Source organism: Bidens hawaiensis, unplaced genomic scaffold (genome assembly GCF_021521415.1).
Source record: "Bidens hawaiensis isolate Kalapana, Puna unplaced genomic scaffold, B.hawaiensis_p1.1 tig00004357_1, whole genome shotgun sequence".
In the NCBI taxonomy this organism is placed as follows: Eukaryota; Viridiplantae; Streptophyta; class Magnoliopsida; order Asterales; family Asteraceae; genus Bidens; species Bidens hawaiensis.
This window is the reverse complement of record NW_027491262.1, coordinates 1,599,923-1,618,552: the sequence shown is the minus strand read 5'-3', so window position 1 is coordinate 1,618,552 and position 18,630 is coordinate 1,599,923. Positions and strand designations below refer to the sequence as shown.

The 18,630-nt window shown below is 35.7% G+C and overlaps 3 protein-coding genes and 2 pseudogenes across 3 annotated transcripts; 3 read left to right on the top strand and 2 right to left on the bottom strand.

Moving 5' to 3' along the window:
- Positions 1 to 652: 652 nt before the first annotated feature.
- LOC143626330 (BTB/POZ domain-containing protein SR1IP1-like) lies at positions 653 to 5,151 on the top strand. Its single transcript, XM_077096458.1, has 5 exons — positions 653 to 1,067; positions 1,688 to 1,757; positions 2,258 to 2,806; positions 3,349 to 3,843; positions 4,633 to 5,151. Exons 1-5 carry the CDS (start codon positions 964 to 966, stop codon positions 5,149 to 5,151), a joined length of 1,737 nt encoding a protein of 578 aa, XP_076952573.1. The 5' UTR covers positions 653 to 963.
- Positions 5,152 to 5,939: 788 nt separating this feature from the next.
- LOC143626329 (uncharacterized) lies at positions 5,940 to 6,662 on the bottom strand. Its single transcript, XM_077096457.1, has 2 exons — positions 6,453 to 6,662; positions 5,940 to 6,287 (listed from the first exon to the last, which is right to left on the bottom strand). The coding sequence occupies exons 1-2, from the start codon at positions 6,621 to 6,623 to the stop codon at positions 6,216 to 6,218; spliced, it is 243 nt and encodes an 80-aa protein (XP_076952572.1). The 5' UTR covers positions 6,624 to 6,662; the 3' UTR covers positions 5,940 to 6,215.
- Positions 6,663 to 12,400: 5,738 nt separating this feature from the next.
- On the top strand, positions 12,401 to 14,750 carry LOC143626328 (peroxidase 73-like; annotated as a pseudogene).
- A 742-nt stretch (positions 14,751 to 15,492) lies between these two features.
- Positions 15,493 to 16,200, top strand: LOC143626394 (putative ribose-5-phosphate isomerase 2 pseudogene; annotated as a pseudogene).
- Positions 16,201 to 17,700: 1,500 nt separating this feature from the next.
- Positions 17,701 to 18,333, bottom strand: LOC143626393 (uncharacterized). The gene has a single exon (XM_077096506.1). It carries the CDS (start codon positions 18,331 to 18,333, stop codon positions 17,701 to 17,703), a length of 633 nt encoding a protein of 210 aa, XP_076952621.1.
- Between the last annotated feature and the right edge of the window lie 297 nt (positions 18,334 to 18,630).

Genomic DNA, 18,630 nt, shown 5'->3' with positions numbered 1-18,630 from the left:
ATTGTTCAGCGAAAAGTTTGTTTAAATTTTAATAAATGCATAAGTAGTTATATTTAGAGTAAACTACGGTTTTCGTCCATGTGGTTTGTCCAAATATGTTGCTTTAGTCAATAGTTTTAAATCTACGATTTTCATCCCTGTGGTTTCACTTCACTTGCGATTAAACCCGAATTCATTAATCCTGTTAAGTCTGGTCGTTAAACCCATTAGCGTGTCCTTCACGTGAGGGGCAGTTTTGTCTTTTTTCTCCCCAAATAAACCCTAGCCCTAACTCGCAAGCGTCCTCACGTGAGGGGCTGGGGTGTATTTGGGGGAGGAAAGGACAAAAATGCCCCTCAAGTGAGGGGTACACTGATGGGTTTAATGATCAGACTTAATGAGGTTAGTGAGGTTTGGTTTAATTGCACGTGAAATGAAACCATAGGGACGTAAACCGCAATTCACTCTTATATTTATATATATGTGTGCGCGTGTATTTACCTGGTTATGTTATATTGAAAAAAACACATGTCCCCCCCCTCCACGCATTCGTGTTCGTTCAGTTCGTTTAAAGGCAGTCTTAACCAATCTGACTCACAATCCGATCGCGAGCGTGTTTAATTCACTATAGAAAGAGATACCTGTTATGTGGTTGATAGCTGATAATAAACTGCCAAGTTGGCATGTTCCAATCTTTGTCAAACTGTCCAAAACCATCCACACCACCACCACACACACATACCATAATCTTAACCTTACAAACTTCATGATAAGCTACATAATGCTTCATTTTTGGCCTATTATTGATCCCATTTATGGCTATTATATGATTTATGAAGTACACACTACACAAGTTGTTTTCATTCAAAAACATTGTAACTTGCATTAATATTATGCATTCTATATGTGCATAATTTTGGAAATATTTAAGGCTTTTGAGCTTGTGTAAGGTACCAAATAATAATAATAATATTATTAATCACCATGGTGGATGTTCATCAAGAAGGAGTTGACCTACCAATAACACTTCACATGCCTGCTGCAAAAAAGGAACTTAATTCTGATGCCATGAAGAGAATTAGTGACTGGTTTGCTTTCAATTTTCTTCACTTTATTTAAAGTTTTTTTTTATTGATTAACATACGTTAATTTAATAAGCAACATAATGATAACATCGAAACAGAAGGCAGTGATTACATTTAAAGTTGTTTTATAATATTTATCTACTTTTTAAATATAGTAAGAATCCAAGTATGGAGGACAAAGTAGAATATTTAGTGACTCTTAATTATAGATATTGTTAGTTTAATATTAGGTTTTATATGTATTTAGCCCAATAGGCCCAAGACAAAGCATGTTGGTGTTCGTTTGTTTAACTCTAACTGAACAAATGATTGGACACGAACAACGTTTACTTGTTCGTGCTTGTTCGTTAAGAAAAGCGCACTTGTGCTTGTTTATATTCGTTTGTTAATAGTATAAACGAACAGTTCACGAAAGTAGACGAACATCAATATGTTCGGCCTAAAAAATTAGTAAAATAGACTAAATTTTAATAGGCCTAAATATTTTAAAAGAATATACAAACGAACGTATTAATCAAACATAAAATAACGAACATAAATGGACGTAAATGAACGAACATAAATTCTAGTAAAAATGTAGCCAGTTTTGCATAAACCTTTAACGGCTTTTCCTATATTTGCAGGATTTCATCTCAAGACATCCCGAGTGATATTATTGTTTCTGTAGGAAGTGTTTCTTTTCCAATACACCGGGTACTCTTTTTTGTATTCTCTTGTTATAACCACGCGTGTAAATGAACCAAACGTGTTGTTCGTTTCACTTTAACCGAAAAAACGATCAAACATGAACAATAAACGCAAAACATTCTTGTCCGTGTTTGTTTATGTTCATTCATTAACACTATAAACGAACTGTTCACGAACGTAAATAGAAGAACATAACTAAGCTAAAACTAGTTACATTTAAAATGTTGGGCTTAAAAATTTATAAAAATTATATTGTAATAAGCCTAAAAAACTTAAAAGTGAATATATTAACGAACGAACTTATACAAAAGTAAACTAATGAGCATAACTAAACGAATGAGACATGCGTTCATGTTCGTCTGTTTATTAAATAAACGAACATAAACAAACTTCCCACTGAACGGTTCATTGCACGTTTAGCTCGTTTACAGGCCTAGTTATACCTTATAAGTTATAACTCACACTTTTTAATATAATAATTTCACATATGCACTATTTCACTGCAGTTTGCTTTAGTCTCAAAGTGTGGTTATATAAAGAAACTCTTATCAGACACCAAAAATGCTGATATTTCTATAATCAAAATCCCGGAAATCCCAGGCGGGCCCGAAGGATTTGAACTTGCTGCAAAGTTCTGTTACGAATCACACTTAAAATTATCAACCGAAAACATTGCGGTGGCGAGATGTGTGGCAGAATATTTGGAAATGACAGAAGAATATGCAGCTGGAAATTTAGTTAAAATAACCGAAGCCTATTTAAATGAAACCGGGCTTAAAAGTTTATCTGCTGCAGCTTCCGTTTTGCAGTCATCGGGTAATCTGTTACCGATATCTGAAAAGGTAAATTTGATTGATAGATGTGTAGACACTATCGCGTGTATGGTGACTGAAGAAAGTCAAGTTTCTGTTGTTGACTGGTGGGCTGAAGACTTGATCGGGCTTAGAATCGATATCTTTAAACGGGTTCTTCTTGCCTTAGTTTCAAGGGGATTTAAACAGTTTGCACTCGGCCCGATTCTAATGCTTTATGCACAAAAATGCCTTAGAGGTTTGGTAAGATCCCTTGCATGAATGCAGATCGATTTCATAAGATTAGACTTTTGACCCGTTTGGCGTTTGAGACAGGTTGGACTTGGGATCGGCTCATTTAAAAACCGAGCGAGCCTGGTCGGTTCGTTTTTCTTTAACGAGCTGAAACCTTGCGCTCGAGCCAGAACGTTTATTTAAAAGAATAATAATAATTTATTTTCTAGACATATTGATATATATTAGAAGAAAAAGGTAATATTTTTAATATACAATCATGCATAATTAATAAACTACGAAAATTTTAATTTATATATATATTAAATCCTGCTTACAATTTATATATTTTAAATCCGGACTTTAATTTATAGGAGCTATATAAACGGGCCTAACCCGGAGAACCAACAAGCCGAGCTTACATCGGCTTGTACTCGGTTTAGCCAGTTGGCTCGGTCGTTTGCTAACAAGCCGGGCTCGAGTGAGCCACGATCCACGAACCTTTTGAACAACCTTTTTTAATCTTGTGTGGTTACCGCCAAATATTGAACAAACTTGCATTAATCAAACAGGAAATCCATGGAAAGTCAAAGAAAAATCTTGACCCGAAACAAGAACACGAGAAGAGAATTGTTCTAGAGACAATAGTCGGCCTGTTACCGCGGGAAAAGAATGCAATATCAATAAGCTTTCTTTCAATGCTGCTTCGGGCCGCCAAATATTTAAACACAACGGTTGTATGCAGACTAGACTTAGAGAAAAAAATGGGCCTGCAGCTCGGGCAGGCGGTTTTAGATGATATATTAATTCCTACATATTGCTTTGATGGTGACACATTGTTTGATGTTGATACAGTTCAACAAATCATGACGAATTATTTTGAATATTATTCTAAGGATTCGGGTGATAACGAGAATGTAGGAATATTAATGGAGGACTTTCTTGCGAAAATAGCTTCGGATCGGAACTTGTTGGTTTCAAAGTTTATAAGTTTTGCAGAATGTATACCGATGGAGGTTCGGGTGACTGAGGATGGAATGTATAGAGCTATTGATATTTACTTGAAGGTATGATTTCTATATTCATCATGATATTATTATTCAGGAGGTCCTATGCATTAAAAGTATAGTGTGTGTCTTTCAACCCGTTCGACCCGTTTGACTAGTTTTCTATTTAGCAAATTTTTATTTGGCCCGTTAGAGGTAAAACCTGAATCAACCATAATATATAAATGGGAAAAAGTTTCGGGTTGTATGATAAACAAGCCGACCCGAGCCCATCTCAAAAGCTCTTTTATGTTAACAAGATGAAATGATGGGCTCGGGCTCGGGCTTGTCAAATGCTCGAGCCAGCTCATGGCTCATCGAAGCTCGATTATTTTAAAATTATAAAATTTTTAAGATTTTGTAATTTTTCACACATATTGATATGTATATAGACTAAAAAATATTATTTGTAACATACATATAACGCTGAATTTATAAACTATAAAATGCATAATTTATATCTACTAAAATTTGGGTTGCAACTTAAATATATTAACATTTGTGGCTTTAGCTGTTCAAAAATAAAAAATAATATAATAATAAAAAAATTGTGGCTTTACTTCTAAAGGAGCCAAACAAGAATATAAAAAAGTAGAAAATTTCAATACTATTTTTCTCATTAAAAATACCATATGGCTTTAAGTTATAGGCTCGACGCAGGCTAACAAGCGAGCCACAAGCCGAGCTGACCTTGGCTCGTGCTCGGTCTGTTTACAAACAAGCCGATTTCAAGCGAGCTGTGAGCTTTTTGACCCGTGGTAATAAGAGAAGAATGCATACTAATGGTCCGGTTATATTCAAATCTTTCAGGCTCATCCGGGTATAACCGACATGGACCGAAAGAAAGTTTGCAGTATGATGGACTGTCAAAAGCTATCCCGTGAAGCCCGGGCCCACGCATCCCAAAACGAAAGGCTTCCAGTTCAAACTGTCGTCCAAGTCCTTTACTACGAACAACAACGGCTACGCGAGCTAGACAGCAGCCCGATATCTAATCATGTAACCACACAACCAACCCTCGACACTCAAAAATCAGTATCCGATGAAATCTCGAGCTTAAGAAAAGAAAACCAAGAACTAAAATTTGAACTTTTGAAGATGAAAACACGATTACAAGAGATCGAAAAGTCAACCGCCAATAAACCGAAAGTCAACAGTCCAAAAGTACCCACTGCTGGTAAGCCCCCATTGCCTAAGAAGTCAATAATAAGTTCGGTGACGAAAAAACTTGGAAAGATTACACCTTTTCTTCACGCTGACGGGTTTTTGCCTTCGAGTACACGAGGCAGGAATAAACCGGATAAAGATCGAAGGCATTCGGTAGCTTGATGATAGATGTAAGAAGGTTGTTATTTGTATGCATGGTTCATTGTTGTGATTCAAGTTGTATGTATGGTGGTTGATTATCAGTTGATAAATAAAATACAGAGTGGATGATTATTGTAATCATGGTTTTAGAAATGGCATAAAAGAAAATTAATGATGATGAAATCATTTGTCACTTGTTGTAATGATATGCTTAGTTATTAAACTTAAAGAAACCGACCTATAATCAATGCGTTATAGTGCGAGACTGCAAGTTAAACATAAAACAGGGGTAAAGGTTGTGGATGGTGGTGGAGGCACGTGGCGGCTGGAGGTGGTTCTTGCAGTGGTGGCACGTGTCGTTGCATGAGAAGTCCGATGGAGATAAGGTTTGGGTATTTGTTTAAGTTCGAGAACCGTTCGTTGATACCATTAACAAACGAGCATGTTCATTTTCTTCACGAACGAACAAGAAAACTCCGGTTGTTAATTGTTCGTATTCAATCGTTTGTTTGGTTTAAGCTAAATAAACGAACGCAGACCGTGTTCGTTCGGTTCGTTTACGGGCCCAACTATAATGGAACAATAAGTGTTGTCTGTTAGATGAGCAACCACAAACACCCTAGTATCAAAAGGCAATAAGCCGGCAAACAATTCAATAACGAATGCATCGCTTAGCATATCCATATACGTACGTAGTGATTTCGAGAAATTGTCATTAATCATGACACAATAACCAAAAGCATTTGGACTAAACAATCCCAACCTGTCTATTCGAAACAAGTTATCTGGCGCACATATTATCAATAATACTACTTTGCGAGAGCTATCAAATAGCAATAAGCTTTAATAAACAAACAATCTCGACAACCCCTTAAGAGTGTCACTAAACGCGGTTTAATCTGGCAAATACTAGATGCATGCTCTCTTCTGCTTCATAGGATCAATAACATAATATGTTTTATATGTCTAAACATGCAAAATCACAGGCTCATTTATGATCATTCTCAAAATTACTAACTAGAGCATAAAGATTTGTCCAACATGCCTGGAAAATACGCAACCAGTGCTTAGATAATACGTCATAACTACTTTCTTCCTCGGTTCAACCTCTGCAAGTGGTAATTAAGGGTTGCCCATGGTTTTCTTTTTTTGCCCGACTGCAAAACGATAATCACAAGAAAATCAAATACAAAATAAAAGAATGCTGCTTTTGTTGTTTAGAGTTAAAGGAATCAACACTTAATCTTGTAAGAAACCAAACGATAAAATGACCAAAAACAGCATTCTTGGGTCAAAAGAAAGGGTAAATAGGTAATTTGTACCTGAGTGTCCATGCATGCAGCGAGTAGTTGGCGTTGACGGACGCATTTGTCATCACTGTTGTGATTAAGTGATAAACAACCAAGATAACTCATCATATCCTTCATACATGGTTTTGCAAGACCTCCAAACTTCTTTGCATTTATATGCAACTCACCAGCTTTTTTGCCCATTTTATTTCAAGTATAATCTACAAAATGATCAAATAACAAGAATTTTAAGTATGACAGACTGACAGATGAACACTTCAAGTTTCAACAGGTTCTACAAAGACATACTGCATACTTATATATGAATACATTATTTCCAAACATGAAGGTTTTGGAACCCTATATTCTACAGTTAGTTCACCAAAACCTATGTTGTCAAAAGCCCTTTGGGTGTGCGCCTACATCCACAGGGGAGGCAAGGTGCAGGGAAAGTGCCTCGCTGCCATTCAAGAGATTCGTCGACTTTTGGGCAAGAATCCGGCCAAATTTTGGTTAACTTCAGCCAATTGCGGGCAGATTGGTCTGACACATCCAAAATGACCTCAAACCAGCATATACTAGCCTCTAAACATGTATAAAACCTATGCAGTCAATATCAGTGGTATCTCGGTTATCAGTCCTCATGTGAAATATCGGTAAAAAGAACGGACAGAATATCGGTACCGATAACATCGGCGATATTGACCGATATTTCACTGATATTTCACCGATATATCCAATATCAGTGTTTTAAGTCTTAATTTTCAACTGCTTAGCATAAAACCTGTCTAAAACCCCCAAAGTTGGTATCTTTATTCTACGCACCTTGCTTATCTAGGCGCTCACTTAAAATGCGCCTTGCGCCCAGGCCCAAGGTTCACCCTTTGCACCTTGAGTGCGCCTCACGCCTTTGACAACAATGATCAAAACTACACAAACGTAAGTCAAATTTTGAAAAAACCTTGAAGCTTATATATTTTCAGTATAGACATTTAAGTAACTCCAGTATCAAATACTCATTAACCAAGGACATAGCGTTTTAGAAATCTAGAAATGATTGTGTTTATGTTCAATGAACTTGTCTAGTGATTTAGCAATCACTAAACTTCAGAACGGAAACATAAATCGCGTGATTTATTAATTCAAACACATTCGTATCGATTCAAACTTCATTGACACCCTAAATCCGCAAAAAAAAAATGATTATGAAGAAAAATTTAACGGAAACACTACAACGTTGAATCGTAATAATAAGTCAATAACATGAGTGATAACACCTAAACTCATAGTTATCAAATGTGCTAGGTGCACTCAAGGCGCATATTCCTCGCCTAGGGCCTAGGTGCAAGGCGCAAAAAAGCGAGGGCCCAAGGAAAAAAAAGCACTTAAATAAAAAATTAAAAATATATTATGTATATGAAAAATACTACTAATCTTCAAACAGAATAAACAAAAACTATCATATAACATTTAATATGATCTAATTAGTTCCAAAAGTTCTAAAATAGTCAAGATTCAAATGAAAGTTGACCTCTCCTAGACCTTAGTTTCAATAGCGCTCTTTGCGTATGTTTTGCTCGGCTTTTATCTTCTCATGTTCTTGGCATAGACAATGCCGAAGCGCTCGCCTTGGAACTAGAGGCGCATTTATTGAGCCTCGCCTGAAAAATGGGCCCGGACCCAAGAAGCGAGGGCTTTTAATAACTATGCCTAAACTACACAAACACAAGTCACATTTAAAACCTTGAAGCTTATATGTACATTTTAGCCTTGAAAGCATAAAATCCAGTGATTTAGCAGTCACCACTCACTAAACTTCACAACTGAAACATAATTTGCATGACTATGAAAGAGTTAACTTAGCTTTTACAACTATTTGAAATCACATTCGAATGTCACCTAGGCCTTAATTCCCTAATTATTATTTTTTTTTTTAAGAACCACTCAAATTTCTCATTAAACTCAATAAAGTGGCAGGCAAACGGGCAACAAGCTGCGCCGCAAAGTTAACGGATTACGCATCAATTCGACACCAAAAGGCTACAACACGAATCTTCCATCTAAAATGAATAAAAGTAACCACAAAACATAATAAATTAATTTGAATTAAAACATTTCATAATAAAATGTAAGTACATCTGAAGCTAATAAAATTCAAACACGTTCGTATCGATACCGAAACCCTAATTCCGTATAAATAATTAAATCCAACCGAAAATCAGCACCAATTCAATAACATCTGAACTAATTTGAATCAAAACATTTACAATATAATAATAATAATAATAATAATAATAATAATAATAAAGTAAGAGCTTACGGAGGCGTATGGTGGAGATCGTCGGCGGCGAATGGTGGATATGAGATGAAGCCGAGGGGTATTTTGGTAGAGACATTTATGAATATAGAAACTTCATACTGGACCTTCAATTTACCATTAACTACGATAATGGTATTTTTTATAATAATTTAGAACAAAACCGTCAGGGTCTAGTAGCAGAAGTTTGGGTTCTCTCGTGAAAACCTAAATTCGGTCTTCATTTGTGACACTTTTAGTAGATTAATGTAACGAAGGATTTGAGGTACGCCTAAGGCAAGATTATCAGTTTGAATCCCGAGCTCACTTGGTGTCGTGTGTTACACCAGAAAGTTCTGTTCTTGTGGTGACACAACGACTTTCAAGAGGTAGTCGGCCTGACGTCAGCGTGAGCCGTTTAAGACAACATGGTTTGGCCAAAGTGGGGCAATGCGGCTCTCCAAATTTAGGTAGTGCGGTAGCTAGGGCTGTAAACGAACCGAACGAACACGAACAAGGCCTTGTTCATGTTCGTTCGTTAAGAAAATAATGTGTTCACGAACACTTACCGAACGGGATTTTATGTTCATGTTCGTTCATTAAGGAAATTAATGTATTCACGAACGATTCACGAACATAAACGAACACAAATAAAATCGGCAGAGTCTAGAGATTGAGACCTATGTATTCATCAATGTGAATAATGAAAGCCTGTAAACGAATCGACTGAACACGAATAAGGGCATGTTCGTGTTCATTCATTTAACTTTAAAAGAACACGGACACTTAATTAAACAAATATTTATGTTCATGCTCTTTTATTAAAATGGGACATTTGTGTTTGTTTAAAATTTAAACGAACATAACTGAACAACGACAAACGAACCTACATGAACAAATATAAATGAACAAAAACAAATATAAACGAACTTAAATGAACACAAATTAACAAATATAAACCTTTAAGCAAATGACCTATCTAGATAATATTTAATTATTTTCTATTGATACATAAACGAACATAAATAAACAGACATAAACGAACATAAACAAACGAACGTTCATGAACATAAATGAACGAACGGAACATGTGTTCATGTTCGTTCATTTAATTAAACGAACACAATTTTTTTGTTCATGTTCGTTCGTTTATTAAATAAACGAACATAAATGAACTTCCCGCCGAACGGTTCACGAATGTTCACCGAACGTTCGGTTCGTTTACAGGCCTAGCGGTAGCCTAACACACAAGAAAGTCGTTGTTTATAATAATAATAATAATAATAATAATAATAATAATAATAATAATAATAATTCAAACTATTGTATATTAGTCTAACTTTTACTTATTGTGAAAAGCAATTTCGGTAGCATAATTATCACAGATTTTTTAATCAGTTTACATTTGATTTATACTTGATTTCGCTAGTAAATTTTTCCATTTCATGAGCAATTGTTATTGTGAAAGATATTGAGTGAAAATGAAGAGTAGCGTTGTTAGAAGATGATAACATTAAGCTACATATGTTTAGCTTTGTAATAGTTCACGATAAAAGTATAAAAGTTATGAATGAATTGTTCTTTCAACACTCGCCAAACTAATGCATGTTTATTGTTTAGTCCACACGCTATAACAAATAAGAACATTCACATTGAACAAAGAAATATGGCTCTTCTCTCCCTTTCACGTCTGAATCTTGACGAACACCCATTTTCCTCCATCTCTCATACAGCATCCTTTTATCATTGTCTCTCTTTCATACCGATTTAAGAATCTGCATTGACATTCCGTCAGTCATATAAAATATTAATTAAAATATATTTCCACATATACAAATAAACTTCATTCATTACAAGAATGTATGTTAGTGCGTCCAAGTAAGAACATGTTACCCGCTCAATGTGGATTTAGTCATAGCATTTGTAATTTTGAACTATATTAATATATTTGACTAAATATTTTTTAATAGAAAAATAGCAGGAAAACAAATGTTAATTTAATTTGAAATAACGCAATAAAATGGAATTATATATTTTGAGAAGTACATGAATTATATTAAAAATTCAATCAAGTAAATAACTAGTTATAACAAACAAAAGGTTATGGTTACCCGTCTCCTCAAAGTTGTTCTAGATCATGATGTATGATTCACTACTTGTCGTAGTTCATCTCGATATCTGTTATATCTGTGCCATTTTATATATATGGCTAATAATCATATATGCTACTAGAATGATTCTTAGTTTACAAAAATCCTTAAATGATTATTATTTTAAGATATGTTCTGAATGAATCGACACGAATAGTTTAATATTATACGAGTTAGATTGATTTACACATATTAGAAGTACGTGAGAGACTGAGAGATAAAACAATATTAATGAATAAAATTTTTATGCAAAAATAATTGAAGAATAATTTTTAAGGATCTCCTATATGTTGATAGAATAAAATCAAATAAGTATAAAAACTATATACCAGTAATGTATTTCTAATGAAATATAAGTCAATCTCTGGCATAACCGATGAAGCTCAAGATTGGCTGTCAAATAGGCAGCTCCAATGTTGTCACATTATAGTGTTGGTGGATTGGTAATGGATGTCTGAAACTTATGAAGTTCGAAAGCAATCTAATAAAACTCAGCTAACAAATTCAACTGAAATAAATTAGCTAATAGATAATTCCCTACTAATAGCATTCATTAGTAGCATATTACCCATAGCTTATTATCCGTTAATAATTTAAAATGATCACTACTTTTTTGTTATTTTGTTCATATGATATAATTAACTGAAATTCTCTTAACTTTACTTACATAAAAAAAACCGTCAATTAACCAAACTAGCTTTTTCAAAATAAACTATTTATAACCAAGGCCGGCCAATTATAAAAATCTAAAAACTAAAACTGAGTTGATGTAAACATTATATTTTCTTATGAAAGTGAAAATAGAAAACTAAAACATAAATTCGACTTTTAACCACAACCTACCGACATATCTTCACACCTAATTTATGTTGGATTTAGTCCTCCACGAACCCATCACATCACATTCTCACAAAACAATACAAATAAATATTATTTAAATAGCATCACAGATTTGTTCTCACTGTTCAAGAAACTTAGTGCTAGCCCACAACTCTAATAAGTTTCCACAATATTAACTTCATTCATTCAATAATCAAATTTATATATAAAACAACCCTAACTACGGGTTTCGTCCATGTGATTTGTTTAAATATGTGGTTTTAGTCCAGTAGTTTTAAATTTGTGATTTTCGTTCCTGTGGTCTCATTTCACTTGCAATTAAACCCGAATTCATTAATCCCGTTAAGTCTGATTGTTAAATCCATCAGCATGCCCTTCACGTGAGGGGCAGTTTTGTCCTTACCAAAATACACCCCAGCCCCTCACGTAAGGGCTTGCGAATTAGGATTGGGGTTTATTAAGGGAGAAAAAAAGACAAAATTGCCCCTCATGTGAAGGACACACTGATGGGTTTAACGACTAGACTTAACAGGATTAGTAAATTCGGGTTTAATTGCAAGTAAAATGAAACCACAGGGACGGAAATCGCAAATTGAAAACTATTGGACTAAAAACGCAGATTTGGACAACCACATAGACAAAAACCGCAGTTTACTAAAAAACAATTTAACAAATGCATATCCTTCCCAAAAGTCAAAACACAGACAAATAAATAAATATATAAATAAATAAAAATAACATAAAAAACAGCTTTTGCCTTCTTTATTTAACAAAGCTTACTATACACCATCATCTTGCAAAAACATACACTTTCATAATGGGTCGGGTCACTACTATTCAAGTATTAGCTCTCTCTTCACTTCTCATCATTTTCCCAAACTTAGCTTTTGCTCAACTTAAACAAAACTACTATGCAAACACTTGCCCGAATGTGGAAACAATCGTTCGCAGTGCGGTTAAAGCTAAGGTTCAACAAACATTTGTCACCATCCCAGGAACTCTTCGTTTATTCTTCCACGATTGCTTCGTTAAGGGATGTGATGCTTCGGTTATGATAGCATCTACCGGGTCCAACACTGCAGAGAAAGATCATCCGGATAACTTGTCATTGGCTGGAGACGGGTTTGACACGGTTATCAAAGCTAAAGCTGCAGTTGATGCGGTCGCAAGTTGTAGAAACAAGGTTTCGTGTGCAGATATTCTCGCATTGGCTACACGGGATGTTGTTGTCATGGTACTTACTGATTTTGTTTCATGCGGGTTTACTATGGGTGTAAACAAGTCAAACCGCTCGTGAGCTACTTGAATCGAAACGAGCCTAACAATAAGTTTGTTTAATAAACAAGACTGAACCTGATGCTCATTTAGCGAGCTCGAGCTGGCTCGAGATCTTAAATGAGCCTATTATTTATATTTATATTTTATATATTAAATATATATTTTGTAAATAGTAAACTATTATAGATAAAATTATGCTAAAACTAACAAAATAATATGCATTATGCCATATATAAAAACTATAATGTGTGTGTGCACGCGTGTCTCTATGCGTGCAAAATAATAAACAAACCGAACTCAAGCTATAGAAATAGAGCTTAATGCAAACCGAGCTCGAGCTCTTGTCAGTTAAACGAGCCGAACTTGAGCCTAGGCAAGCTTGGGATCAACTCAGTCAGCTCAACTCGTTTAAACCACGAAGGTTTACAAACATTAAGTTGTTTGGATATGACCATATAGGACTGATGATGATTGCAGGTGGGCGGACCATCATATGCAGTAGAGCTGGGGAGACTAGACGGGTTGAGTTCCACAGCTGCTAGTGTCAGTGGGAAGCTGCCCAAACCAAACATGAATTTGGATCAACTTAATACCATATTTGCTGCCAACGGGTTGACCCAAGGCGACATGATTGCTCTCTCAGGTAACAAGTTAAACGGAAAATGATAAAAACATGAGCCCAAATAATGAAGGTGTTAATTTCGACTGGTTCATTTATGAACGGGTCAATTCATGTAAAAGGTAAAACCGTAAGATTAGTCAAATGGGTTAAAATTTAACACAACAAATGATCGGACATGAAGAATTTGACGGATAGGGCTTTCTTGTTTGTGTTCGCTTGTTAAGAAAATGATCGTGTTCATTCATGTTCGTTCGTTAGTAGTGCAAATGCATGGTTCACGGACGTACGCGAACGAACATAACTGAAGATAGACGGGCCTATATAACCAAGCTAAAACCAATTACAAGTAAATGTGGACAACAATGTGTTGAGCATAAAAAGTTACTAAAATTATACTAAACTGTAATGAGCCATAAAATATTAAACTGTTATTAACAAAATGTAAACAAACGAACACAAATGAACAAATTTCACGAACATAAAATAAACGATATGTGTTCATGTTTGTTGGTTTAACTAAATGAACAAATATCATTGTTCATGCTCATTCGTTTATTAAATAAAAGAATTTCCTGCCAAACGGTTTACTGAAAATTCGATTTGTCTACAGGCCTACATGCCATAGAATTATATAAGTTGCAATCATAACTGACCAACTATTTATTACAAAACCTTTTTTAAACAAAATGTTCTCGGGTCAACCCAAACCGATCTAAACTATATTAATTACCATATCTAGGTGTGCACACACTTGGATTCTCGCACTGCAACCAATTCGCAAACAGAATATACAACTTCAGCAAGCAAAGCCCAGTGGACCCGACTCTAAACTCAACTTATGCAGCCCAACTGCAGCAACAGTGTCCAAAGAATGTTGACCCGAGGATAGCAATAAACATGGATCCACACACACCAAGAACATTTGACAACATGTACTTCAAGAATCTGCAGCAGGGAAAAGGATTGTTTACCTCTGACCAGGTTCTGTTTGTTGACTCGAGGTCAAAGCAGACTGTCAACTCATGGGCCTCAAGCTCACAAGCTTTCAATAATGCCTTTATTGCAGCCATGACTAAACTGGGCCGCGTCGGTATCAAAACAGGCAGAATGGGAATATTAGGAGAGATTGTTCTGCATTTAATTGATAAATACTCAAATATTATTCAAACACTTTATTTACGTATTATATGGGAAATGGAAATACTTACATAATTATTATATATAACAATTTGCAAACTTACAAATAGTTTACTTGACCAATCATAAATTGTCACATTTTTTTAAGTTTTAGTTTCATCCCTTATACTGTAAATAATACACATCGTTAATCCGTTCATTTTTTATTTATTTTTTTATACTTTATTTAAGTTTCAGTTTCATCCCTTATAGGCTTATAATAAAGATAATAGACAAAATGGCAAAAGACGTCCTTTACGTTTGACCTGATTTTCATTAGACGTCCTTTAATGAAAGAAATAGCAAAAGCCATAATTCATGTTTCAAATTTGTTTCACGTTACGTCCTTTGTCACTAACCAAGTTAAATTTTTTTGTTAAATCTGATCATGTGCCATGCACATGAGGGTATTTTTGTAATTTTATATATAAATTATTTTATATTAAAACTAACAAATACTCCTCTCTCTCTCTCCTTGCATCCACCATCACCACCCACCTTTCAACATCCAAAACCACACCACCTGTTGCCGACTGCCACCACTGCCCACCACCTACCACCGCCACCACCACCTGTTGCCGACCGCCACCACCTGTTGCCGTGCTCGCATAACCTGAAATCCTCTGTTACAAATACCACCACCACCACAACCCCAAATCCACACCACTTTCTCTCTCCAAATCCCCTCTTCCCATTTGGGACTCTAGATCTTCAAAACCCTAATCAAACCCACACCTTCAATCCTCACCCCCAAACACATTATCCACTAATCCCTTAAAACCCACATCACTCACATGGCTTTAGCCTACCTCAGATCCAAAAAACCCACCGCCGCCGCCGTAATGTCACAGCCGCCGCAACTCATCCTCACCCAAGACGACCTCAAGAAAATCGCCGCCTACAAAGCCGTCGAATTCGTCGAGTCCGGCATGGTCCTCGGCCTCGGCATCGGCTCCACCGCCAAACACGCGATTGACCGCATCGGAGAGCTTCTCCGTCAAGGCAAACTCGCCAACATCATCAGAATCCCCACATCCACCCAAACCCACCAGCAGGCTTTGTCCTTAGGGATACCCCTCTCGGATATCGACACCCACCCGGTCATTGATTTAGCCATCGATGGTGCCGATGAAGTCGACCCGGATATGAATCTGGTCAAAGGCAGGGGCGGGTCGTTGCTCCGGGAGAAAATGATTGAGGGGTGTTGTAAAAAGTTTGTAGTCATCGTAGACGAGTCCAAGCTTGTGGATTATATAGGAGGAAGCGAGTTAGCGATGCCGGTCGAAATCGTGCCGTTTTGCTGGAAATTTACGGCGTCTAAGCTTCAAATTTTTGTTTAAGGAAGCCGGGTGTGTTGCGAAGCTGCGGGCTTTGGGGGGGTCTTGTGTTGTCGGCAACAGGTGGTGGCGGCGGCGGTAGGTGGTGGGCAGTGGTGGCAGTCGGCAACAGGTGGTGGGGTTTTGGATGTTGAAAGAAGAAGGTGGGTGGTGATGGTGGATGCAAGGAGAGAGAGGGGGGAGTATTTGTTAGTTTTAATATAAAATAATTTATATATAAAATTACAAAAATACCCTCATGTGCAAAGCACATGACCAGATTTAACGAAAAAATTTAACTGGGTTAGTAGCAAAAAACGTAACGTGAAACAAATTTGAAACATGAATTATGCCTTTTGCTATTTCTTTCATTAAAGGATGTCTAATGAAAATCAGGTCCAACGTAAAGGACGTCTTTTGCCATTTTGTCAAGATAATATTAATCTTTTACCCCTTAAATATTTTAATAAGATTTCATTTATCATTTAATTTTATTTTCTCTAATAACTTTTCTTCAATAACTTTTTAAATTTCTAAGTACGTAAGTACACAACTGTGTTTAATTTTTTTTCATCAGCATTCCGATATATATTTAATAAAAAACGGAGTTATTTTCAAAATAAAGTGTTTTCTGGTATATAGGTCAGATTATAGATATACATGTACAAAATTTTCCCACAGCATCGCGAGGAGCAACTCCAACTAATTATAATTTAAAACACCATTTTAAGAGTCAATGGCATATGATAATCAAGCTTACTCACATGTGAAGTTGAAAAGGCATGTTAAGAAACAAAGGCAAGTAGGCAGCCAAAGAAATGGTTGACTAACAAAAGGCAAGTATATTAAATAGTATGTAGTTATGCACTTATGCCGGCTTTTGCAAACATATGAAGAGCATTTCATATTTTTCATGTTATTAATCTATGCAATAAATTGATGTGTGTATTAACACGCATTTGTCAAAAACAAGAAATTGAAGATAAAAACTTATAGTCATGCATATCAACTATGGAAAAGAAAAACTAAAAGATAATCAAACAAAAAGGAAAAGATTTTAAGACTAGTGAATCTTGCCTGTTCATATGATTTCCCTTGAATCTGTAAATCTTTGCAAGATTGAACCTCTATCATTATTAGATGTCTTGCTAACTCAATAAAATCAATAATAATGAGCAAGGAGAAAGATAGCGGTTGGTTTGAAATCAATATTCAGGATCTTTGTACCATATATGATTATATTCATACTTCATAGCCTGTTCAACACAAGAAAAAAAGATTTAACAACAATCAGTAAAGAAAGTTAAGTAATACTACAGATGATAATTAAAAACCACCAGAATAATTGAGGTGGCCAAGAATCTTACAAACTAGTTATAACTTCCGCTTCAATGGAGATGTATATACAACCTAATTGTTTTCATCCAAAACTTTTGTGGTTTCCTATTTTCCTCCATGCACGATCTACACTTTTGCTTCTAGAATCTTCTCGAGCTGTATAGACCAATCTTCCCCCAGCATCTTGGGGTCAGTCAATGCTGCCGTTTGGAAATCCAACAAAGAGGTGGTAAATCGTGTTTTGCGCTCCTGTAATGACCTCGAGCTAGCTAAATCCAAACTCGGTTTTATAACACGTTTCAAGTGCCCAATCCATAGATATATCCAAACCCTCCATTTTCAACTTTTGCTTCAATCGGTTTTCTAATGAAGTTTTGCTCAACAATCGACCACTGTAATGACACGTCTCTGTGTAATAACCATAACCAGAACCTGAATCATCAAACACCACTTTTCGCATTTCATTCGAGTGTATACTAATACCAAATGGAGCTGTAATTGGGATTCTTCTATAACTAACTTCAACCATATGATTCTTGTCATCTTTAAACTTTCTTTCACAAACATCTGGATGTCTTCCTTTTCTAGGAGATTGAAGACCACCGTTCGTGTCTTTGAAAGTCAACGGGTTGACATGTTTGACCTTTTCTAGTGGAGGTGTGTCGCAGACGGCTGCGTTTTCAATAATCGCCTTGATAAGCTCATTATGAAGGCGGATATTATCTCTACCAATCAAACGGACGCAGAGTTTATCAAATTCTGATTTTCCAAGCGTTAGACTCAGATACCGCGTTAGAAGATTAAAGTATTTCTCAGATTTCTGTGCACCGAGATTCCTTCCCATTTGAAGTTTAAGCTCAAACGTATCAACTCTAGAACAATGCCTAACTGCTGGCATTTTGGTAGTTTATTCAATGTCTCACATTCATCAAAACATTTTCTCATTTGAAAGAAAATAAATATAGATACCTTTTATCTTCTATCTTCTATATCTAGTAAATAAAAATAATGGAGGACGCGTGTCAGGCTGTCAGCTTTGCAGGCCACATAATTAAATATTGGATGTCACGTGTCGACTTTTGGTGAAATCTAGATTTTGATTTCCCGCCTCTTTCTCCTATAACATAATAAATTGCTTTCATTTGGTAAATAATATGATTACACCATAAGCCCTATTCTATAATCTTTTATAAAG

Excerpts from the sequence above, each read along its gene's own strand:
- LOC143626330 (XM_077096458.1), top strand. The coding sequence starts at position 964 with ATGGTGGATGTTCATCAAGAAGGAGTTGACCTACCAATAACACTTCAC. Across the intron at positions 1,758-2,257 it reads TTTCTTTTCCAATACACCGG|TTTGCTTTAGTCTCAAAGTG; the intron begins GTACTCTTTTTT and ends ATTTCACTGCAG. Across the intron at positions 2,807-3,348 it reads AAAAATGCCTTAGAGGTTTG|GAAATCCATGGAAAGTCAAA; the intron begins GTAAGATCCCTT and ends TTAATCAAACAG.
- LOC143626329 (XM_077096457.1), bottom strand. The coding sequence starts at position 6,623 with ATGGGCAAAAAAGCTGGTGAGTTGCATATAAATGCAAAGAAGTTTGGA. Across the intron at positions 6,288-6,452 it reads CTGCATGCATGGACACTCAG|TCGGGCAAAAAAAGAAAACC; the intron begins GTACAAATTACC and ends ATCGTTTTGCAG.
- LOC143626393 (XM_077096506.1), bottom strand. The coding sequence starts at position 18,333 with ATGCCAGCAGTTAGGCATTGTTCTAGAGTTGATACGTTTGAGCTTAAA.